The sequence below is a fragment of the Pseudoliparis swirei genome, chromosome 23 (assembly GCF_029220125.1).
Source record: "Pseudoliparis swirei isolate HS2019 ecotype Mariana Trench chromosome 23, NWPU_hadal_v1, whole genome shotgun sequence".
NCBI lineage: Eukaryota > Metazoa > Chordata > Actinopteri > Perciformes > Liparidae > Pseudoliparis > Pseudoliparis swirei.
The window spans coordinates 12,628,673-12,654,042 of NC_079410.1; the positions used below are offsets into that span (position 1 = coordinate 12,628,673).

At 43.7% G+C, this 25,370-nt stretch overlaps 1 protein-coding gene and 1 long non-coding RNA gene across 7 annotated transcripts in view; one reads left to right on the forward strand and one right to left on the reverse strand.

The window, feature by feature from the left end:
• baiap2a (BAR/IMD domain containing adaptor protein 2a) overlaps positions 1-25,370 on the reverse strand; it is a 54,393-nt gene that overhangs the window by 15,436 nt on the left and 13,587 nt on the right. For 5 of the 6 annotated variants that reach the window (XM_056408136.1, XM_056408135.1, XM_056408133.1 and 2 more), the window contains exons 2-6: positions 20,740-20,815; positions 17,893-17,979; positions 7,158-7,219; positions 5,938-6,009; positions 3,199-3,336 (exon numbers count right to left, since the gene is read on the reverse strand). In XM_056408136.1, the coding sequence (XP_056264111.1) occupies positions 3,199-3,336; positions 5,938-6,009; positions 7,158-7,219; positions 17,893-17,979; positions 20,740-20,815 (435 nt within the window). Of the gene's footprint in view, positions 1-3,198; positions 3,337-5,937; positions 6,010-7,157; positions 7,220-7,786; positions 7,803-17,892; positions 17,980-20,739; positions 20,816-25,370 lie in introns of those variants that run through there. The other variant, XM_056408137.1, reaches the window with a different exon arrangement.
• On the forward strand, positions 18,961-22,711 carry LOC130189348 (uncharacterized). The gene is made up of 2 exons (XR_008830766.1): positions 18,961-19,246; positions 21,534-22,711. It is a non-coding gene; the product is annotated as an uncharacterized LOC130189348 (long non-coding RNA).

Here is a 25,370-nt window from a genome sequence, read left to right on the forward strand (position 1 = left end):
CAGTGAAATGAAAGTGGCAATGCTCAGCAGGAATGTGCAAGGGCAACAAGTACACACTATTTACAAATAAAAAACAACACAATATTTACAGTAAGTGTGTGTGTGTGTGTGTGTGTGTGTGTGCCTAAGAGGGGCAGTTGTGTGGGTCTATGTGGGGGTCCTGGTGAGGTCGGAGTTCACAATCCTGATGGCCTGAGGAAAGAAACTCCGTCTCAGTCTCTCTGTTCTTGCAGCGTGACTACGGAGGCGCCTGCCTGACCGCAGCAGCTGAAACAGTCTGTTGTTGGGGTGGTGAGGATCCTTCATGATCCTGCCGGCTCTGGTTCTGCACCTCCTGGTGTACAAGTCCTGCAGGGTGGGAGTGTAGTTCCAATAGTGCGCTCAGCCGAACGCACTACTCTCTGCAGAGCCTTCCTGTCCTGAGCGGAGCAGTTGCCAAACCAGGCTGTGATGCTTCCTGTCAGGACGCCTCTACAGCTCCAGAGTAGAAGGACTGAAGGATCCTCTGGGAAACTTTAAATTTCCTCAGCTGCCTGAGGTGGTAGAGGCGCTGCCTTGCCTTTCTCACCAGAGTGTCTGTGTTTGTTGACCATGTCAGATCCTCGGTGATGTGGACTCCCAGGTATTTATACCCGCTCACCCTCTCCACAGTAGTCCCGTTAATCCCCAGTGGTGAGTACGTCCTCTGTTGTTGTACCTTCCTAAAGTCCACAATCAGCTCCTTAGTTTTGGTGACATTCATGATGAGGCTGTTGTCCTGGCACCAGAGTGACAGATCAGCAACTTCCTCCAGGTAGGCCTTCTCGTCGTTGTCGGAGATCAGGCCCACCACCACTGTGTCATCCGCAAACTTGATGATGGTGTTGGAGCTGAACCTGGCCACACAGTTGGACTGCTGCACGCGTTGACACTTCATAATGGCACTTCTGACACAGTGGAACCAGCTCAATGTGACAAAGCAGTCAGATCAACCAGCACGCTCACACCACCCGACAAAAAAAGGGCAGATTTGTGTATGTGTGTGAGACTAAAAAAACTCAGAGCCCTGGGCAGAGGAGGTGCTTTATTCTACATCATTGTTAGCAAAGAGCTAAGTTTTCATACCCAATGGACTCTATGAAACACTGTAGCCATACCCGTTTGAAGAATCATGTTTCAAGTCCAGCTATTGATCATAATCCGTCATGGGCGGTCACACAACGAGAAAACAACGGCTCAGCTATTACCCTGCAAGCCTCGACCTGCTCGCGCCCCTCCAGGCAGTCAGACTTCCAGCTTCTAGTGATATCCTTATGAAAGAACCGTTGTAACTCCTGCTGCGTCATTTATTTTCTTTCAGTTCGACAGTAAGAGGAATTAACCGACAAATGACTTTTAACCAACTGCACGGTGTAGGCTAACGGTTTTCTATTAGACTTTATTATTAACCACCTCTGGCCAAATCCTGCTCAAATTAATCATCAATAAACCTTGCACCGCTGTCACTTTATACTTTAGAGACACTATATACACTTTATTTTATTTTTTAAATTTTCTTGTTGGATGTAATATTCCCTGCTATTTTTATATTTGTCAATTTTTTTTGCTGCTGCGTCAATAAATTTCCCCCTGGGGATGAATAAAGTAAAATCTAATATAATACAGAGATGGTCTGGATGTGTGTGTGTGTGTGTGTGTAAGAGGAACACTACATCACCTGTCAAGTAGGCGGTCAGTTGATGGAAAAATAAATATGACGGATAACTAATTAAGTTATGTCTAACAACGAGGGTTCATTCCAACTCAAAGTTAATTTCACCTGAGCCGCTGTGTCGGAGGTTGCTTTAAATAATCACACGAATGATGACGCCCAAAACAAACAGTGCTTTGTTCCGTCAGTGAATCATGCGACTGCTCCAGTTTGATATAGATCCATTTTGACGGTCAGTCATCGGATACTGAAGACCAAAGCCGTAGCCAAAAGTATTGTCTTTGATACACATGTTGTATTCAGATATGTACCATAACAGTTACAAATGCATGCCCACTACGTGCCACGTCACCTAACTATCTTTACCAAAACAAAAATAAATAAACATATTCATAGTTCAGCAACATAATCACATGACTTTTCTTTTCGTGTCCACATTATGACCTATATATTAACCCTCCTGTTACCTTTAGGGTCAATTTGACCCCATTCAATGTTTAATGTCGGTGTTCTTTGGGGTCAATTTGACCCCAGGCTGTTTTTCACTGTGTCAAACATATAAGAAATATCAACTTTCTTATATATTTAAAGGGTTATTTAGGTAGTCAACAAACAAACATAAAGTACCTCACACTTAAACTTGGAAAACAATATTAATTCTAATAATTTTCTGGAGGTTTTAATTGCTGGGGTCAAATTGACCCCAATGGTAAAATATGTCAGTAAATATAAAGGTAACAGGAGGGTTAAACATTAAATGGGGTCAAATTGACCCTCAGGTAACAGGAGGATTAAATAGCATTCTGCTGTATATCAAACATGTTCCTTCTTATATACTTATATATTTAAGAACAAAACAACAACTATAAATGGCATAATCTTAGTAGATAATAGAGCTATGCTTTAAGCTCTTATCTTGAGGTGTCTGTGCTTCAGGTAAATCCTCTGGGCAGGATAACTGAGTGGGTTATTTTGTTGCGCTTAAAGCAGCTGTGCTTTTATTAATTCTGTTAAAACCCTGATCAAAGTCATGTGCAGAAACACATTGGCTTAGGTAAATGCATCCTTCGGTACATTAATGAGTGAAGCTTATCTTATTATCTTTTAGCATTTTGTGCCGGCTGCATGTCTATAGATGTTGTTGAGAATTGGCGAGGACACACAATTCATAAACAAACCTCCACTCTTTGCCTTCCCACTCAGGGCACCTCGTCGCCACCGCCTCCCCCATCCTGGCTGTTTTGTGATTTCTCTTCACTTTAAAAAGGAATAAAGTCAGTATTTTTGCTCTAAGACTCATACAAGTGCAATCCAACAGTCACCCACATGCACACACACTCTGCTAAAAGTACAGCAAGGCTACACACTGGCTTGAGGTTTAACGCTGATTTGTTTTGAGTGCTTTACAGTCTCCCTGCACAGTGGACCAAATGTCATTCTGAATTGAGCGTTCCATTGCGATGGTCAGGAGACATCTTCACCCCCTGTTGTTTACTTGTGAGGCTCACCTGCATCTCCTTCTCTCCATACTTGGAGGGGTTCTTGCTGCCCTGGCTCTTTCTGCGCAGCTTCTTCAGCTCAGCCTGGCACTTCTCCAGACTTTCCCCTTTGCTCTTGTGTTCGATCTGGTATTTCTTCAGGGCAGCCTGTGTGGGGAGGAACAGAGAAGCACTAAATCAGGTCCACAATTCAAAAAGCCTGGGGATTGACGATGTGAACAAATGCGTAACGTGACTCCCGAACCTATTTCTAAAAGGTTTTCAGACTAATTAACTTACCTTCAAAAGAAACCACTGTATTCAACTTTATTTATATGCATGTGCGATTGTCTTTTTGGCATCTGAAAGCAATAATTTTGAAGCTTTCTTTTTACTCTGAAGAAACAAGCACATTCACAAGAGTCTGTATTTGCCTTGTTTGCTTATTTTTATGTTTTCCAGGTTTGATTGTACAACAACAACAACGCTCTTGACTGTGTCTCTTTAAACGTCCACTGTAAGTGATTACTCATCTCCGGCACATTTCAAGACTATTTTCTTAGGTTGGTTCAAAGAAAAGAAATCAGAGGCAGCCGACACGGCCAAACCTAATGAGTGATTTGTAACAAAACGATTGGCATCGTCCTTTTACAACCAGAGTAGATTTATTTCGTTTGCTCGTTTGATTAATTATTTATTGAGAATAACAACTTTGTTTCCAAGCTGAACCAGCTCTGTTGCTATAGTAACTGTGTCTGGTGTGACAAAGCTTATGCGGTTTCTGTACGAGACAACGTTGGCTGAGGAGAGCTCGTGCAAGAGGGTTCAACACCTACATTTGCGTACTGCAAGACACAGAGGACGTAGGTATCCTCTCGGTACCTTTTGGCTGAAAAGGAAGCTGAAAGGAAGCCGTTGTTGCCACTGGAGGATGAGCAGTATGACACAGGCAGTGGGCGGCATTAGCTCTGTGGGTCTGAGCTGGAAACCTCTCAACAACAATCACATGTTGACTTTATCTTCCAGGTGAGGACTATTCTCAATATGGGACAGAAGCATGCTTTTGCACCGGTGTCTTTGAAGCTCAATAACAATAAACAATGTATAATTTCAGTCGCTCCTTGTGAAAATGGGTTGCTCTGCTATCCATATCTTTAACTCCCCGATGCCGGGGATCCCCCTCCTCCCTCCCTCGCACAGTGTATTGATGGTTAGGGAGGACACAATTGGGTATTGTGAAAAGTTTTCATGGTGAAATTGGGTAGACAAGATAATATCCCTTAAGCGTTCACCTCATTTAAGCTGAAATGTTCTTTTTAATTAACAAATGAAACGCTCGTTGACTTTTGTTTGCCGCACCAATACCCACGACTCAATCACTGGCTCCTTACTGCAGACAGATCATTACTGGGATTCAATCTGGTACAAACAGAGAGGACAGGAGATGAACTTTGGTCATCTGACCCTCGTCTCTTGCAGTTTATCTGCCGGAAATATTTACTTTCACTGCTAATCTACAGTATGTGCATTTGTTTCTGCATTTCAGCTTTACTGAATGCCCACATTCTGACCTCAGTCTTGTAAAACCCTGCATACGGAATTATGCATGACAAAAGAAAGAGAGACGGAGAACAAAGCAAAATGTACCGCTGGACGGACACACGCGCGCACACGCACACGCACACGCACACGCACACGCACACACACACACACACACACACACACACACACACACACACACACACACACACACACACACACACACACACACACACACACACACACACACACACACACACACACACACACACACACACACACTTCACAGCCTTGGAAAACAGCGCTTTCCTTCGAGTCTTTTTGAACTCACAATTTCAGATGATTAATTCACAAAGTCTGAGGCAAAATGACTGCCATTATCACCAGAGCAGAGCTGGAGGAAAGTAATTCAACGTAATGGATGTTAAAACCTCAGGGATACGTCACGATAGAAGTGTCCATAATACTGGATGAATCTGAACAAATGAAAGAAGGCTGAAACATTTCAATATATTTCTCCATATACATGTGGACAGCATACAACAGTAATGTGGCAGATGTGTATGGAGTCCATGATTACTTGAAGATGGACATAAATAAATTTAAATGATAAATCAAAACACTTTGATCTCAAAACGACAACATCTGATTTTACTAATCAGCCCTCTTTGTTGTTAGGTCTCGAGGCCAGAAGACTGTAAACAACCATTTTTTCCATTCCATTTTAGGAGTAATATCATATTAAGTGTGTGTAAGTGTGTTAGTGCCTGTAAGCCGAAGCAGCTCGTAATGTGGTTCTTCCGACAGTACAATACAATAATGGCAACATTATACCATCCCCCAAAACAACAACGAAGCACTGCTGCTATACACTCCGGCTGCAGCCCACTCATTCTAAAGATATCTCTTGTAGACCAGCTCCACAGTGCTTACACACTCACACTCACTCCAGGAGGGGTTTATTATAATCAGTCTACCCTTGACGGGTGAGCAGACGTGAAATGTTATTTCAAATCATCTCTTTAAAAACACACAAACACACACATTAATGGGCTCAGACTTTGATCATGATGCTAAAACACAACTCTGCCTCGATTATCACATAATCAGGCCTCAACAGATTTGATGTAATGTAATGTAAGGACCCACAAATTATATATAATATGAAGGGCACTTATTGGATTGAGGCTATCCTCGGGATCCGGGAGAACAAGACAATCAGATACTCACAGTCAGATAACGAGAATCCAGGTCCACCTTCTTCTCCAGTTCAGAGAGCAGCTCATTGTGGAAGGATTTCAACTGTGGGTAGGGGGGAGGGCACAAAAAAAAAGTTAAATAAAATTAAGTTAATCATGCAGACTGCACGTGGATACCAAGGTAAAAGACAATGTTTTCCACATTAGCTTGTATGCAATAGACAAATACGTTATTACAATAAATGTGTTATCCTCATTTTCTCAGTCACTGAATAAATGTTTTATCAACAAAGTCCTGGCCTGTGAAGCCTCTCTCAGCTTGCAAATCACTGTCACTGTCACGGATTCAGCGCTATCTGCCACAATATTTAGTCACTAGATTGTGAACTGACCTGCCTGAAGAAGCGGCTACCATATGAGAACACAATCTTCAATCTTTGCTCTGCTGGCATTCAGTGACCCACTGTTAATGATGGAATCTTAAATAACAGTTTACAATTAAACATTTCCAACTCGGAAATCTTTGGATGAATTGAATGAAAATACTAAATTGAAAGTCTGGTTTCGATGTAGAACAAATATATATGAATGCGCATAGGTTACAATATGTGCAATGTGTTACATTCCATGCAACATTTAAATTATACAGTTTAAATGGACAAAACTGGATGTCTTAAAATGTAAAAAAAAAATCAGACTTTGGGAGTTTAATCTTTTAATGGCTGAAATCATTTTTGCAGTGAGGACTGTGAATTTTGTCTGAATTTGATTTCCTCGACTGGAGCCATGTTGAGGAGCTTACGTGCACAAGGACAGTCAGTACTGGCGCAGCAGCAGATATAGACATAAGAGCATCTGGCTCCAGCTCCAGGGCATCCACATGCTGGTCACCGAGGGCTTCCTCCATACTGAACACCCACTAATGGACTTTATATTGACGAGCTGTTGACAACTCAATCACACAAGCATATTACCCAGAATGCCAGACTGGCTCAATTAACTCACTCCACTTCTCCAGCCACCTCTAGAATTAGCAGCCTGGATTTATTATACACACTCAGCATGTCCGTTCATTCAATAGCGGTTCACCCTCATTTCATTATCCTGAATCCATGTGCTGCCCGCAGGGGATCGAGGGCTCAGGGACAACGACTATTGGGAAAATATTACATTACGAGACCTTTTGCCCCGCCAACGCCTGTGTGGTGTGGAACCACAAAGCCACAAACCCTTTGAGCTTGGAATACCAACCATCTCCTCTAGCTGCACTTGGATCTGTCTGTGGACCTCCGCCATCTGGAACAGCACATCCCCTGCACAGAGAGAAAGAGGGAGACAGGGAACACGTGAACAACACTCAACAGCACAAGCATTCCTCGAGCAGAGAAACAGAGAGGAGAGGAGTAGGGAGCTAGAGGGAAAAAAGGAAGAAACAAGAAAGGCAAGAGAGAGAGAGAGAGAAACAGAGAGACCCCAGCGTGCAAAGCTCATGCAGCAATACGAGAGACTCAAACATACAGGACACGTGACTCGTTACTGGGACAACGGAGAACATGATGGAAGTTGGTTTTGTTCGGTACAAAGTATCGGAAAACAGAGAAATGAAACGATAACAGGTGATGACAAGTATGAAAAATGGGGGGAGACAAAATGCTTAAAATTAAATTCTGGTTCTTCAAGCGTGTAGGTGCTGATGTCTTGTGGAGCTCAAACATGTTGCCTTTCTTTCTTTGATTAATCTTATCAGGCATTGTGATTTTATACTTTGAAAAAAAAATACCTCAAAGAAAGGTTAAAGTCTCCACACAAAAAGGAAATGACCAAAAGGGAAGAGATAAGGAGGGTCATGCAGCTAGTGAGAGTTGTTCATGTTCATATACCTACAGGCTGCCTCTTCTGAATATGCAGTGCATTGTCAGGAAAAGGAAAACAAAGAGCTAAATTGAGCGAAAGACACATATACATAGAGAGACCTGGTGGAAAGACAGAGTGAGATCTGCATGTACAGAGAAATGAGACACACATACATTTCCATGACCATCAGGTCCAAAGCCCCTCAGTTTTAGCTCTGTCTGACATATTACATCTGGGTTATTGCCTGGGGGAAATCTGTGGTGTCACCTCGTATTAATAATAGTTGGAATTGATTATTCAAGAAACATTCAATCATTTGTCGATTATTGTGTACATTTAATGAGAAGTAAGTAGAGCTCAATAAGAGGTATGCTATGTAAATATCAATAATGCTGTGCCAGATCATATTGTGGTATACTTTATAAAAATTGCAATTATCTGCAAAGAAATAGCTTTTTAATTGCAGTTTATAAATATCCATCATATTTTGGGAAAGGTGGCGCTGAACACTGAACTGTGGAAGAATGCATCACTGTTTTCCTGCAGAAAGGGATGCCGTTTACTAAAAAGTAAGTACTAGACATGTGTGGCTGAGTAGGAGATGCATACTGAAGTGCAACACTTAGAGAGCACATCAGATTTGTCATTCTCCCTCTCCCCTGTTGTGTCCTCGTATGAAAGCGGACCTGTAAGAGCACATCTCAACCAATAACAAAATGCTTCAGAAGTGAAACAGAACTTGTGCTGAAGGGGTTTCAGAAAAAACGTTGGTCTTCCCCAAAGGGCTTTGGAGTGGTCTCCATCTCAACAGACAGCACGTACAATGCAGAGAGCTACAGACACACAGTGAAGCAGGTTAGAGCGTTAGACTATATGGAGGGCCCAACACATACAATACATCATCAAGGTTATGCAAAAAATATATATTTTGAGCTGGAAAACAATCTATATATATAGTTTATAACAAGCTATACATATATATATATATATTTGGTAGGAGATATGAGCATATTTTTTAATCAAGTTAATTTAGAGTTACATTGATGGCAAACAGATGAATTCCTGAACATTATGCACAATCATGGGCCTTTTTAAACAGTGGTTTAACTCAATTATAACTAATGACCTACTAATAAGTCAAATTCCATTTCAACCATCTTGTTGACGTGATCATGCAGAAACGTGTAATGTTTGTGTCTCGGAAATCAATAGTGTTTAAAAGACTTTTCTCTTTTAATACATGCTCAATTCAGTGCATCTACTGGTCCCACAACTCCTGTATACCCAGGTGAGCCAGTCCTTCTTCCCACTGTGCAACCTACTGATATCTATGCCTCACAGAAGCAGAGGAATAAAGTATCCAGTCAGTTCCCAGCAGGCCGGCTAAGCAGCTTACAGATACTCATCCCTGATCATCAGGCTTAGAAACCCAGGCATTCTGTTGGCGGCTTCAACCAGCTGGATCAATTAACAAATGAGCAGCCATCCCTGCCCGTCTCTCTCACACACACACGGAAAAAAATGGAGAACTCGGGAGCACGAACATAAAGGCTGGACAAAAAAGATTGATCGATATGAATTTCTCCTCAACGTGGAAGAAGCAAACAAGGCCAGAGTGTGTGCGCGACATAGATCGTCAATGCAGACTATGGGATATAAACGCACACACACACACTTTTTTTTTTCAGATACCAGAAAGGTACAGAATGAATGAATCTGCGAGAGATCTCATCTCGTCATCTGCAGTTTCATTACTGGGTACGAGGCCACAGCATAGAAAGCAAGAAAAAAAAAATGTACTCACACTTTGGAGATGCAAACAGTTACCATGGCAACTTTGATATCATATCGCACATCGACACAAGACGATTGGACTGCAACCTTCAGGGGAAGTTGAACGGCGGATAATTCAATGAAGAACCAATAAAGGAGGCACAACGTGGAACATTTGAATGTGCTCGGCGACGTTATTGTTTTTCGTGCCGAAATTATTTGGCAGGCATCACACGACCTGCGAGACCAAGTGTAAAAGCTCAGCTGCCAGCCCGACGAGGATATCCGCATACGAGATAAGAGCGGCATGACCGACAGCTCGATAGCCACAGTGACTCACACTCATGAACGAGCACACTGAACATTTAGACACAGATAAACAACAGCACACACCAGCAAGTAAACGCTTTACTCGTCACTACTGTATACATTTCCCCCAGCTCGAGCCGACCCTGCTCGTGTCCCTGGCGGACAGGAAACAAGAGTTCCTCTGTGGTTGATCGGCACCTTCAGCTGCCGCTCAGCGACAGGCGGCCACATGCCCGCCAGCCGAAACTACTGAGTCACAGAAGGAAGCGTTGACTTGTGAACCGCCTGTCCCCTGAAGTATGACATGGGCTTGTGTCGATGCATCGACTGCTTGTGTAACAGAAACGATGATACACCCACACGGGTAGAGAAAGAGAAAAACAGAATGTGGGCTACGGAGCGGAACAATTATGAAGGAAAAAAACAAGTGGAAGTTAGCAATGTTGAACAGAGAGAACAAGAGAGACAGATGGAGGGAGGAAGAAGAATGGAGGTGGACTGAATCACTGGTGAAGGTCAAGTGGGATTCACTACGGGTTGTCATGGAAGCAGGATAATGCTAGGGTCGTTGCCATGGGAGAAGTTGCAAGATGAGGTGCAGCGGCTGCAAAGTGTTACAAAACACTGTTCAAGAGATCTCCACTCGTACTATCAGCTATCACCACATCAGCATCTGCACTTCCCTGGGGAGGAAAGTGGAGTGCTCCCACCTGTAGTCTGTGTACAGTATGTGTGTGTGTGTGTGTGTGTGTGTGTGTGTAAACAAGACAGTGAATATCTGCTGACCTAGCATGCCAACTCATAAGGGAAACAAATAAGTGGCAGGTGTTTTGTGGAAGCGGATAGCGTGCCAGACGTAAATAATGAACTTCTTCCCCACTTTACTCAAGCACATCCTCGCACAAGAGAAAACTATTGACACACTGTATACGTGACGCGCGACTAAAATTAGAAGCGCCGCCATCACATCTGTTCAACCTACTAACCCAATAGAACTTTGTCCAGCAATGGTGTCATGCATTTAGGCCATAATGAAGGCTTAACAGCAGACATGCAGGACTGGTCAAAGAGAAGTGGGCCAGAGTCTTTGCATGTATTTTAAGAAGGTCTCAGGTAGGTTGTTGTGCATTGCAATCATCCATCTGGTATCTGAGCCAATCCTGGCCTCTTTCTAAGCTGCTGCTCTCCCAGCCGAAACCACGCAACACATCTTATAACAGCAAAAAGCTGAAACATGAAGCGGCAGATTTATGTACGGCGAGTATTTATGTTGTGTACGACCGTAACAAAGACAGCAGAATAGTTATTCCAGGACTAGTTTATTTAGAACTCAGACAACTAGATACCATGAGTCCTGAGTAGTCAATGCCTGATGGGAGATGTATTTTGTGAAAAGAAATTAGAGTATTTCACAATAAGTTACAATAACTGCTTTTAACCCAACGACCATGACAAGGAACAGAACACACAGGTGACATTCTCAATAGCTGATAAAAAAGCTAATTCAGAAGTGGAGCAGGACTTTGGGCTGAAGCAAACATCTTATAATTCTTGATTTCCTGCTCCCTCGTTATGCAATAGCTGCATAGCTGATATTTCTCAACCTGCTGCAGCTTCTCCGTTGGTTCCTTAACCATAATGCTGGGTCATAGCGCTCAGGGGTAACCAGTGATGACAAAACCTGACATGTGATAGTCATTAAATATAAATCTATATACGTTTCACATTGTCTTCTGTGATTTTACAGGGTCCAGAGGCTCAATAACTGAACAGAAACAAACACAAGGATGGAAAAGCAATCAATGACTTAAACTTAAGCTCTCATAAACAATTTAAAAAGGAATGTCCCAAGAGAGCATGTTTGATCACTGCAGCACACTAACATCATATCTGCTTTTACTTGTTGCTGAAAGCACAAGAGAGGAATTAAAAGAACTTGGATTGCTTTGACAAACTCAGGAGAAACTTATAGCGACAAAGGAGGTAGAAATAAGTGGGCTAAAATAATAAAAAAAGATGCCGGATCAAAATCAGAAACAGTTACTCTGACATACGGATTATGATGTGTGAGTTTGTGGGTGTGGGTGGAATCCATTAAAAGATCGGTTTCTTTTTCTCTCTGACAGTTATCTGAGAATATAAGAATACGAAGTTCAAAGTGAAGAAAGCTTGACATAAAAGAGAAACGTATTTTGTTTGAGGGCAGATGGACATGAGTGGAGCAAAAAGTGTAGTGATGGGGAAAGTTCCTTTGAGAACGCAGCGATGGCCTCGATGTAACGGAAAAGAACCCGACGTGAACCCGTACACCATTTTAAGCTTACATGATACAGCGTTTTCTCTCTAAAGCTGCTCATGCTTGAAAAACAGCAGTCGTGCATCTACCTGTTGAGGTATGGAGATTCAAGGAGTGGCAAAGCGAGAGCCTCCGAGTGGATGTTATTTGATCTAGCCAGTTAAACGCCCTAGAAAAACAAGGGTCAAAAGGCTATTGAAGCACGACTGTGCACTGGTGAGAGGAAACAATGGGAGGCACGTCGTCATTATTATTTCAACACATTTTAAAGTGACTAAAAAGGATGCTAAAATGTGAGTTTTTGAAAAAATAAAATTAGAAAATAAGATTTGCCGCTCCTACCTACTAATTACAAGGGATCACGTTGAGTGACATATGCTTTACGTTGCCAGTGTAATTAGCACAAAAAGTAAAGAGAGACATTATTACGTGTCTACTGAGTGTGAGAAGATGTGTACAGGAAACACAGAGAGAAAGAGAGAGAGAGAAAGCACAAGAGAGAGAGAGTCATCTGTGCAAGTTTGTCCATGTCCATCCCAGCTGCATCTACCTCACCCTCAGCACATGCCGCTTCCACGAACAAATGAAGGGCAACGTGAATGAGTATAGATGGAGAGCGTGGGGACCACTTGCTTCCCATCATGCAGTGCGTACCTCAGAAATAGAGCAGGAGAAGGCAGGTACCCCTGGGCTGTTGGGACAGAGCTAAGAAAAGAGTTCCTCTGCTCTCATTTAAACAGGGACAGGTGCTGGTGGAGGAGAGAGGTAGGCCATTCTGAAGAAACAGAGAGAGAGAGGTAGGCCATACTGAAGACAGAGAGACATAGAGGGAAACAAAGAGAGAGAGAGAGGTAGGCCATACTGAAGACAGAGAGACATAGAGGGAAACAGAGAGAGAGAGGTAGGCCATACTGAAGACAGAGAGACATAGAGGGAAACAGAGAGAGAGAGAGAGGTAGGCCATACTGAAGACAGAGAGACATAGAGGGAAACAGAGAGAGAGAGAGAGGTAGGTCATACTGAAGACAGAGAGACATAGAGGGAAACAGAGAGAGAGAGGTCGGCCATACTGAAGACAGAGAGATATAGAAAGAAACATGCAGAGAGAGAGAGGAAGGCCATAATGAAGACAGAGAGATATTGAGGGAAACAGAGAGCCAGAGAGAGAGGCCATACTGAAGACATAGAGGGAAACAGAGAGAGGTAGGCATACTGAAGACAGAGAGACATAGGGAAACAGAGCGAGAGAGAGGGCATACTGAAGACAGAAAGACAGAGGGAAACACGCAGAGGGAGAGAGAGAGAGGTAGGCCATACTGAAGACAGAGAGAGAGAGTGAGAGCGAGTTGTGTGTATACAGTATGTGTACTTATGGGTGCTTATTAACTCAACATGTCAGAGTTAACTCTTCACCTGCCACTGCTAATGTCTCCCATTTTGCAGCAGACATGTTAATAAGTATATGCCCCAGGTCCATGAACCTAAAAAAGACAACTCAGTTTGCAGCCTCATTTTCCCTCTGTGAATCTTCTTCATCCAGCAGGTAATTATTACTGGGAGGGCTATGAGGTGCTTTTTGTGGGGGCCCTCTCCCCATCATCAGCCTCCCAAAGCAATCCACCTGTTGACTACAAAGTGACCCCATTTATTCATCTAATGCATGTCATTTCCCAAAAGACATGTCTTTGTGCTGAATCATGTGTGATATTAAAACATGGCAATTAGCAAGGTTATAGCGGTTGATAAGAAGGGAGAACGATATTTGATTTCCTCTGGCTGGCGGGCTGAACTCTAAGACCTTCACATTCCTTTCAGGTTCTTGAGAACCGACTAATCAGCCAAATGGCCCAGGAGCCGGTTCATTATTAAATGTTAACCCCAGGATAGGATGAAGGAAAGCCATAGCAACAATGAAATACATGTCTGTGAAACATACAGTACATCTGCTCGAATGAGGCCGGGAGCTTGTAGTCTGACACCAGTGAGAGTTGAACACAGCCAGCCGGGCAGAGCAGATCTCAAACTGGACTTCCTCTGAGGACTCGAAAGGATCAGGTCGACCATACCAGCGAGTCCTATACAGAACAACCTACTTCCTTCAGACTAGGTCTGTATATCTATGTTCGTCAGTGCAGCAACATGTACAACACACATACACATTGGTTTAATAAACTATAGTTTGTTTTTTGCAAACAGTTTTTCATGTATTTGATCTCTGACAGCAAAAGTGTACAGCTTAAAACAAAAACAGAATCAAACTTTTCTTTACAGTTTTGTGGGCAGTATTAGGGACTCCAGATACCCAAATGTATGTGCACAAGCAAATGAAAGACTTTTCCATGATATAACCCCTTTAAAAATCCCCCAGTAAGCAAGAGGCCATTGTACTTGTTCCCGAAACGCCCGGTCAGCTGATGGCATGGCATGCAATGAGCCCGATCAACTGTAACTCTTGTTCTTCTATTCACAACACGCAAAGAGAGTTGTGCTCAACGCATAATCATGCAACCAAACGATTTGAGAAGACATCTGAAGGAGAACTTTTACATTTAAAAAAAAGTAAGTCAATGTATTGAAAGTTACAACGTTGTTTTCGGAGGCAGAAGAAGTAATCTCTACAACGTGCAAACACTCGCAGGCTGATTCAACGCACAGCCATTTGGTAGCTTTTTGTACAAAGGTCACTGACTGGCAGTCAACAAAGATAAAAGAGGCCTAGGAATTATGACACATCTAAATACTAGGAATTTCAGAACTATTTAGCTGTGGGTGGTGTGGAAAATAACAAGCCTCTTAGTTGAGGAATATAAACAGTGGAGAAGAGAGCTGGTCATTGAAGATTGTCGTAAATATTTTTAGCGCCCCAAACTCTACAATATCCTGGATTTCCTAAAATGGGTTGGAAAGCCACAGATGTCACCGAGGTAAGTGCTTACTACTTTCTCATGAAGAGGAATAAAGGAGGAGGAGAATGGCAGAAACAGAGGGAGAGATGGAAAAGAGAGGGAGGGAGGGCAGGTGTGTGTGTGCACATGTATGTTTGTGTGCGTGTATGTGCGTGTAAGTGCACGTGCGTGCATGCGTGTGTGTGGGTGGCAAAGTGACAGGCGATGATTAGCCCAACCAGAGGAGGATATGTGGGAGGGAGTGTGTGGGAGTAGTGGGGCTAGAGAGAGAGAGAGAGAGAGAGACTATCTCTTTAGGCAGAGATATACACAAGTGGATTAATAGAGCACTCTTACTGTACAAACACATGGAAATGACACAATGTTTATCCACAGAAGACGCATAAAACCATGGAAGTATAATATGAACACGTGCATGGTGGATTAATGTGTGAACAATACTGAGTTCTAAGAAGAATGAAGTAAGACTCAAGCCAGAGTCGAGCGCATGTTAATGTGTTGATAATAAAAACAGCAACTGCGGGCATTATTTCACAAAGTAATTTAAGTCCTGGCTTAAAGCATACTTTTACGCGCGTGTATGTGTGTGTGAAAGAAGGAGGAACAAGAGAGAGGGAGGGTGGAAGAGATGGAGAGCAGCTGCCGACTCTTAGGTGTGTAGGTGGGATCATTTGCAGGCCGTCTCTTACCGAGCCTCTATGGATTTAAACAGGTGCAACAAAAGCTAGAGAAAAAAGCAGACACTTCATATAAAAACAAAATGTTTTTATCCAATAACTCAACAACGTTAACATGACGCCAACTGATCACGCGACTCGTCTGAATATGGACAATCATGATGTCGTGTTGGTGAGGTCACCCAGACATCAAGGTCGATGCTTTAAACCGAGAGTTCACGCTCACGTCCGTCTCCATCAGTTACTGTGGGCAACGGTTTCAAATCTGGACGACAGAGCCAGAGTGGAGTTAAAATTAACCAAGCAAGCAACAATAATCACGCCTGAGACAAAAAATATACTTCTCTCCAACCCTTAATATCCCCTCAGTGTTGTTGTAATCCTGCATGAATACACACATTACAAGCAGGTGCTGTTATCTATACAGACCACGTTAACATAGGGAGAGAAACGATTAAAGCCCTTTGCATGGTAACATCTCACATACAAGATTAGACAAATATTAAATTCAATGGAGAAATTTAAGCATATCATTCTTGAATTGAATTAAGATTGCCATCTTCAACCAATATTTCACATCTGTATTAGTTTGTTGTCAAACAAGCCTAACCTCCAGCGCAATCTTCTCCTCCAATCTGTGGCTATTTCTGGGCTCTAGCACCGGTCAAACAGGAAACTCCGGGGTTTGGGACTCATCCCTGCATGCGGTCTGACAGGAGGTCATGGCACCGGTGGCGACCTCAGGGAGCGGACCCGAGAGCAGGTGGCTGGAAAATAAAACAGGGATTCCTCCCTGGACGACCAGAGTGGCACGCAGTCCAGCGCTGGGCGTAGCTGTGTACTGGAGACCGACGATGAACAACAGGGGCTCATATATATTTGCTGAACCGCAACCTTACAACTTCACAGGGCGATTCAGTCAATGTACACAGAGAAAATAAAACTGTAATTTCAAATATCCAGTCCCTTGCAGAGCTTCCTCCAGGCAGGGCTTCGGATCCGTTTACAGTTCCCTCAGACAAACTTGTAACAAAAGAGGTGGGCAATTTAATATATTTCCACCTGCAGAGACACTCACTAGTATGCGCAATATCCAAAATTGCCACGTCAATATGTGGAGCAACGAAGTCGAGTCGACCAACACACCTGACCTATTCGATAAAGTAATCCCTTGCTGTTAGAGCCACAGGGAGAAGAGATTAGATCGGCCGTGAGTCACATCACGTACACGTTATTCTCCATTTCGACAATTTCCGCTGAGGATGTCTGGCTTGGAAAAGCCGTCTACTCTACTGTAAGTGAGGCTCAGTTCAACACGGAGATACTGCTGCTGTATCAATGGAAAACTTCACGCAGATAGAGCGATAGAGGGAGAGAGAGAGAGAGGGACGCTCGCTGAATAAAACATCCTGAGAGCACTTTCATGTCAGTCCCCATCAGCTGGGCAGAAGGAAACCAAAACTAGATCTCCACTGCAACAAAGGCCCCGTCAAATCAACAACTACTTACACGCAGATCAAGCAGTCAAAAGCCCAATCAGTGCAAAGGGAATGTCTTCAAACAGGAGCTGATTTCCCACAGGCCGGCGACAGCGGATACACCGACTCAGAGACACCGATCACCAAGGAAACAACTCACTATGAGAGGACCAGGTGTTGGTTGGCAATTGACCTCTATGTTTCTAACTAGAACACATAGAGGAGACAGGCAGGCACACCTAATTGACATGACGTACACACATCACATAAAAGTGCAACATGTCCAACATCTGGTTTACGGATAGCATTTTTTTTTTTCACAGGATCAATACAAACAGAAAATATAAAACGGCTTTTCCAAAAATAATCTCAGCTAGCGTCTCTATACGGTTGTAAATAAATGATGTTCAGCTACCAGCTCACTCGTGGTAACATTTCATTTCCTCCAGAAAACACCAAACAAACAACTTTAGAACTAAACAGAATGAGAAAACATAAGATATCAAAATAACTCCTGTATCGACCCACACACGTCTCTCTGAATGCAAATTAGCTTTACCTGCCAGTAAGCTGTGTGTGTGTATATGTATATATGTATGTGTGTATGTGTGTGTGTATGTACTGATTTTCCAACAATAAGAAAGAAAAGATAACAAGTTGATGAAAACCGGGTCATGAATGTCAGTCACTTACCTAAATCTTTGGATCCTTGACTTTCACTGGCCAGTTCCCCCATCCTGACTAGAGCATCAAAGTACCCTTTGGCCGCAAATGTCACATCTGGAAACAAAGAGAGGCAAGAAGAAAAAGAAAGCAGGATTAAGTTCAAAGTAAGTGCATTGTGTCCCTAAAAAAAAGGAAAAGACAAACTGAAACACAGCTTGTCTTTCAGTAAACAAACTTGTTTAGCAGGCCGGCCTAAAACATGTGAACCCTTTCCTTCTGGTTTTCCTCAGATTTATAAATAGTTTTATAAATAGTGAATCGCATCTTGATGTTGCTACGCAATTACTCAACATCACCCTGTTGACAATCTGAATGCTTGATTGCAAAGAGGAAATTACTTTGACAGCTAATCTGTGCTTGATGGGGAAGCCACACAAGCGCACAGATATGTTTGCTGTTGTGTTCCGTGTATGGCCCGGTGTTATAATGAGAAGGAAAGTTGGTTTGTGAGCTATTTTAATATTGAGAGGTTTTTTGGCATCAAGTATATTCCCCCCTACACTTCACAAATATGAATGTTGCACCAAACTCGTCCGTTTATACAGTTTCCAGAGGACTGGACGACCCTCCACACACCTATATACCTGGGTCTCTTCTTGATCTATGACCAAAAGAACCACTTGCGATATTTATGACAACACATTATTGTGTCTCCAAGTGAAGCATAAAGTCACGGTGTTAACCACATATCTTTAGTCAATATGTCTGAACATTGGCCAGCAGGCTGACACGGTGACCAGAGAACCTGTATTGACAAAGCTTCAACACTGGATGCTGTATTGTGGAGAAGAGTCTCTCACTAGTGTTGATGAAAAGTGTAATAAAGTAACTCCAATTGCCTTTACAGTCTAATGGGGCTCAAATAATCTCTTTTTACATTAAGAGAATCCAAGGGTCACGTAGACTCACAATACGTCTCATGTATGCACCGATGTGCACACAAACCTCCTTGTGTGCACACAAAGCGCTTGACCTCTGCTCTACATCTTCAGGATACACCCACAAAAAAAAAAATCAGTGAGCTTACGGGTCATCTAATCAGCAGCCGTATCTCCTCTTCTCTCTGGCTGACTAAATGAAGATCAAGAGAACTCCTCGTTGTCCAGATCCATAGCCACTTCAGTCCCTATGGTTCCAGCTGCTGCTGTGCTGGCCAATGAAAGGTCACAGGGGGCAGAGTCAGCTTCCCGTGATTTCTGCCCGACTGCCACACAGCCTGCCAATCGGCCCATCTCCAGTGAATAATGGCCGCTGCTTTTAGAGGCGAATTCAACAGCGGTCCAGGTGACAGATGGGCCCTGTGCCTGCAGACAGCTGCCAGGTGAGAGACGCATTTACAACAATAGCCTGGCAGGGGCGGGCTAATTCTAGCAGACAGATGCAGCCTTGCGATAGAGGAAGTCTCCCAGGCTGGAAGCCTCGCAGCTCGGCTCCGTGGCTCAGGCACATATGCTTATGCTAATCCCAATTACAGCTGAGTCAACGGCAGGAGACGCCGGGCGTTGCCTCCTTCCTCTCGAGCTGGGGGAACACCTGAGAACTGAGAAACGGAGCCTCTGGAGCATCACGGCTGATTTCGCGTCATTATGCCAAACAGACACCGCTGCTCGCCCTGAGCGTGGAAGGTGTGCGTGACTATGTGCGTGTCTGTACACGCACGTTTTCACATCTGCGGTGGGGGGGGGGGGGGGGGCAGGATTGTGGGAGTTACAGCAGATTTTCAAAGTGGATCTCCAAGCAGCAGATCCTTTCTTCTTGCCCAATGCTGCAGCAGCGAGTGAGCAAGAGTGTGAGTGTGAGTGTGTGTGTGTGTGTGGCTAAAGGATGGCTGAGTAGATAAGCTGGATATGTACAGATACTTTACTTCTGTCAAATGAAATGTGTGGCGAGGGAGAGGATTACCAGATCTCTTATTGCAAGGCAGACAGACGATTGGGAGGGGAGGGGCTCATCTCAGAGCTACTGTTGCATCACTCACACTTCACCCCCGAGAAGAGGTGGAGGAACCACATCCTTAAAATCAGGACCACGATCATTCGCTGCACTCTCATCGTCCTCACCACGCTGTCGGGGGACTTGAATCATAAGTTCCAGCCTGTGCTCCGTAGGCACTCAGTTTTATGCATCTGTTGCTTTTACACTTACCAAACGCTGTTAGAAATAGCGACTCGCTGCCGTGTTAGAAAACCTGGACCGTGTCCATTAACAGATGTAGCGAGCCTACCCATTGAGCCCTTTTGGCATTTCTGGTGCTGAATAATTTCAGTGATTGCACCATATGGGTGGAAGTGTGTCCTCAAATCCTACTGCCCCCGCAAATCAGAGCCTCTTAGTCCCTTAGGTCGAGCCAATTCTGCAAAGTGCGTCTTTAATGGCTCAGCCAGTCTGTCTCCTACCTTTACCGAGGCCAGGATTAGTTATTGTGTGAGAACCACAGGCTTGGAAAGGGGGGCACGCACTAATTGCTGGATTAGTTGGACTGAGGGGGTTTAGCATTGGCATTAAGGTTGAGGCACGATTTGGGGGAAAAGTTGCGTTACCTTGTTACAAAATCAGAGAAATGAAAAATCACCGTAAGTGTTGAGGGAGCGACGAACGTTCACGCACACGTTTCCCTTTGTGAATTTGACTGCCGACAGAGTTATCCTCACGTCTGTATCAGATTAGTGGCCTCTTCTACTCGTCAGAGTTCACAAACACAGAAAGGTGGATAGGTATATACGAGACACAGAGAGGGCTGGCTTGGCCGTCTGCCCAAACCTGCAGCGAAGCAGGGAGCGTGGAAATAATAAAAGAGAGAAAAAAAAGACTTACTGGCAAGGGCCTTCTCATAGTTCTTCCCCATGGCAACAAAGTTCCGTAAGCAGGGGTTGAACTGCTCCATGATGGTCTGGAAGAGAAAACAAGAGATAAATGGGAGGTAGAGGTTTCACTTATCAACAGAGCGGGGTCAAGGGCAGAGAAGGCTTACACCTAGCTCTATTCATTCCCTCTCCCCCTCTCTCTCGGACACACACAAACCTCCTACGGCTGCACAGAGAACAAAGAGCCACGACAGAATCGTTGGACACACTAAGTGGTCGGCTTGAATGTTGATACGGGCAGGAATGGCTTCCTCCCCCCATATCCTGCCTTCTTACAGTGAGAAACAGTCCAGGGGGGATGAGGCAGGAGAGGCTGGGGTTGATGGTGGTGGCAGAGGAGTGGGATGGATACTCCTGGACCATAAAGTGACTGAAATTTGCACCGACGGGGATGCATGCCGTTACCTATGAGCATGATGTGGAGGACACCATGGGGCACTGTGGTTGCCCGAGAACAGAGAAGTGTAGAGTCCACAGACATGTCCGTAACGAATCAGCTGCTAGAATACACATTCCAGCTATAACATTATATTTCCTGATATAATGCATCCTATCATGAGAAAAAAAAACACATTTCTACTAGAAACCAAGCAGATGGTGTCATTGCGGCGTTAATATGCGCCGCTACTGCAGAGATGCAGCATCACGCTAAACTGGAGGCAGAGGCGGTGTAAATGCAAAAGATGCATGAAGCCAGCCATCTCCCACCATCATCGCTTCCTCTCCTTCTCCTTCCTCCTCCAGGGCTTCCTCCAATTAGCCGGTCCCCGGGCTGCTCGTCAGGAGCGACAACGACAGAGCATCGCTGCTGCGGCAGCAGTCTCGACGCAGACCATCAATCCGGCAGGAGAACACTTAATAATACACTTCTGGTCTGCATTCACACCGCGGCAGAATGTGATGGCGAGGTGCCACCAGTGTCAACCTGCCACTCATTTGGAAAATGCGTACGCCTCTCATCTTCAGTCAGACTTCAGACGCGTTTGCTCTTTGCATTCATCTCGCTGTCTGTCTTTTGTTTTTAATGACACTAAATGTTGAGAGGACGTTACGTGTGCGTTGGCGCTCGCCGTGCTGGGCGTCAGGAGTTGAGGATCAAGTGGCTCGAGTGCAGCACAAACCACCTACAGTACACATACCGGTGAGTCACACATAAACCACCGATACCGTCATTACCGACAGCAACTTCTTACTACGCCGCTCCATGACTGGGCTCGCATCGAAAGCCGATGCAGCCAAAAGAACCTGGACTACAATACGAAAACAGAGACAACTAGAACGGGCATTCGGTAGAGCGCATACCTTCGCATATCACAAGATTGGGCATTGAATTATGAACATTTTGGCATTAGTTTCATTGCCAATTGGATAAAAATTGACCGCGCTATGGTAAAATGAAGATTTTGAACTTTTCATGACCTTGACCTTTGACCCGATCGATCCCAAATTCTAATCAAACGGTCCCCGGATAATAACCAATCATCCCACCAAATTTCATGCGATTCGGTTTAATACTTTTTTAGTTATGCGAGTAACACGCATACAAATAAATAAATAAACAAATGGCGATCAAAACATAACCTCCCGCATTTTCAATGCGAAGGTAATGAAAGAAAAATATGCAGTCCCCACCAATTACAACCGTCAAAGATGCGGCCTTACCTTTTGGAAATAGTTTTAATTAAATTAGTTTACTTCTGCTCATCATCAGGCATACATTTTGATCCACTCATTACAACAGATTCTTTCTAGGGCTGCAACCAACGATGAACCGATCGAATGTTCTGTCTATTAAGTCGCAGCTAGCATATGCAGTTTACCTTGAGACACACCACAACGACACAAACCTGGAACCAGCGATTGTTGTGCATTTTCTGCTGGAAAAAAACAGATTACGCTATTAAAAAAAATAGTTGCCCATTGTTTTTGTTTGTCACCTATGATTTGTTGCAGCTCTAATGGTTTCCAGAGGCACCCACACCTGTACAACACGGTGTCCAAATCTCCCAACACCCTGGCAGAGAGTGTAACTGAGCAGCAATAGTGAGAGCAAAGAGAAAGGTGCACTTCAGGTTCCCATGGATATTGGCTGGCTGAACTCTCTTGTCTCTCAACTGGGTCGAGCCCTCGAGCAAAATGGACTCTCCAGCAAGTCGGTGCTCAGCAGCTCTCAGGAACACAGGGAGATTTGTCGAGAGAAGCTTCTTGGAAAAAAAGACTCTGCAGAGTCTTGAATACATAGCAGACTACTTTTTACAGAGGGCACCGTGTCATCCTATTGTTGGACATACACGCCTCCCCCAGCGACCACACAGAGACGGTGGAATGAGCTTCATAAGCTACTCTCATAGCAACTCCTGTTTAAATCAGCTCCCTTTAGTTACCGCTAGTCTAATATACTGGAAGAAAAGGAGCGTACTTGAGGAGAATCCCATCTTCAAGCACACATACACACCAGTGGTGGTTTGTCCATAGGGGGCGCTAGGGCGCCGCCCCTCTTAAAATTTGGACATGAAAAAAAAAAGAAGAAGAAAAAAAAATCCTGTCAAAAAACATTATATGCCAAATCATTTAAATAGTAAATATACCGTGTTGACGCGCTAAATATGTGTGGGAGACCGTAAGCCCCTGTCAACAACCACTTAAGTTAATGTGAAAAAATATAATATATCGCCATTATCACGGAGAGAAGCCCCTCCCCTTTTTCGAGGCGCTGGTCTAACGTGTGTGTACGGCATCGATACAACATTTCAGTCGTTTTGGCAATGACCGGCTTCACATTGGCGGATGAAACCGGGAATCTTGGGGCGCACAAATGTGCGCACGCGATTGGATTATTCAGATCAGACAGAGACCCGTATGTTCCCTCAGCCCATAGAGCAGTGTTGCCAGGTCCGCGGTTTTCCTGCGGAATCGGGCCACTTTTGAAGTGTTGCGCGGGTTGAATTTTTTGTCCTTGGTTCGGGTAGACCTATTTTGCATTCAAATTACATGAATATCTTGAAATAAAAATCCATATTTTAAATGAAATAATTTATTCATACCCAAATCCTACCAAACTGACTCCAGATCAGCACGTACACACATTTTATTTATGATAATATACTGTATCTAATTACACAAGGCCATTTTAGGACCTAGGTGAAATAACTTGAGGGAAAACTGCTTTTAATGCTGGCAAACTAAACATATGTTGTTACTTTGTAGATATTACAATACATTTGGCAATGATAGCAATGCTGTTGGACTTTAAAAGCAGTGTATATGGTTTGGCACGGGCATATTTTGAGTTCTGATATTGGGCTGGTTTTATCACAGACCTGGCAACCCTGCCAGGGAGCTCCACCTCCACGCAGGTACGCGAGCAACATAGCTAGCAGAAGCTTGTTGTTAGCATGGCGTCGGTGACTGAAAACTCTGGTATCTCTACGCGAAAGACCTTTCAATCGACGGTTAGATATTGACAAGCAGAGGCTGAAAGAGTTGGGACCCGAACATCCGGAATTAAAAATTCAGCAGCAAATCGCTGACCGCGGGAGGACGTATACCCGGAGATTCTCCTCTAGCCGATATGCTAACCGGAGCTGGTTAGCTGAATGCTCCATGAGTAATTCGTTTTTTGTCCCCCCTGTCTGTTGTTCCAAAGTCCTGGGACTGAAACTCTCTGGACTACAACGGGGTGAGGGATCTACAGAGCTTCAGACAAGTGTAAAGCACGAATCTTGCCGCAGTTATCTAGCTAAGAGCATGGAGCTAACTCGCTAACAGCTGTTAGCGAGTTAGCTTCATGCAGAGCAGTAGGAGACCGAACTGGCATCGAAACACAACGAAGAAGTTCTGAAAAACAGACACATTCCCTCAAGAATAATGAAACAGGCTGGTTACAGACATGATTGACTTTAACCAGAGTTATTGATAAGTTTGCCAACTTTAAAGAGAGGAGGCTACTTGTCTTTACAGTAGTGGGTCTGCTCTGTCAAACTATGGAGGACTTAAAATGACTTAAGTATAAATAAATAAATAAATGAATGCATGAATAAATACAAGAATAAATAAATAAATGCTTAAATAAATGTATAAATGAATAAATAAATGCTTAAATAAATGTATAAATAAATAAATAAATGCTTAAATAAATGTATAAATAAATAAATAAATACAGGAATGAATAAATATAAGTTATAAATCAACAAGACATCATTAAATACATATATTTCTGCATTTCTGTATTTCTTCATTTATTTATTTCTCTATTTATGTGTCCACACGTATTTCTTCATTTATTTATGTGTGACATTTACGTGTCCGTATATTCAAATGAGCTGGGCGGTCCGAACCTCTGTCTGAAGCATGGATTGGTCACAGGAGTGTGATGCACCTGGTGTGTTGTGCTCTACTACTTCTGCCTGGCACATGACGCTGAAGTTGACTCGCTCAGCTCACCGTTAGCAGAAGTTAGCCTCGACAGCTTTTTGACTTATTCAGCCGTTTATCAATTCCAAGAACACTGAGTACAGACTCGTGTTCTTTTGGAGTCTGGTCTTTGGAGTCTGGTTTTGGGAGTCCAGACTCGAGGACGCA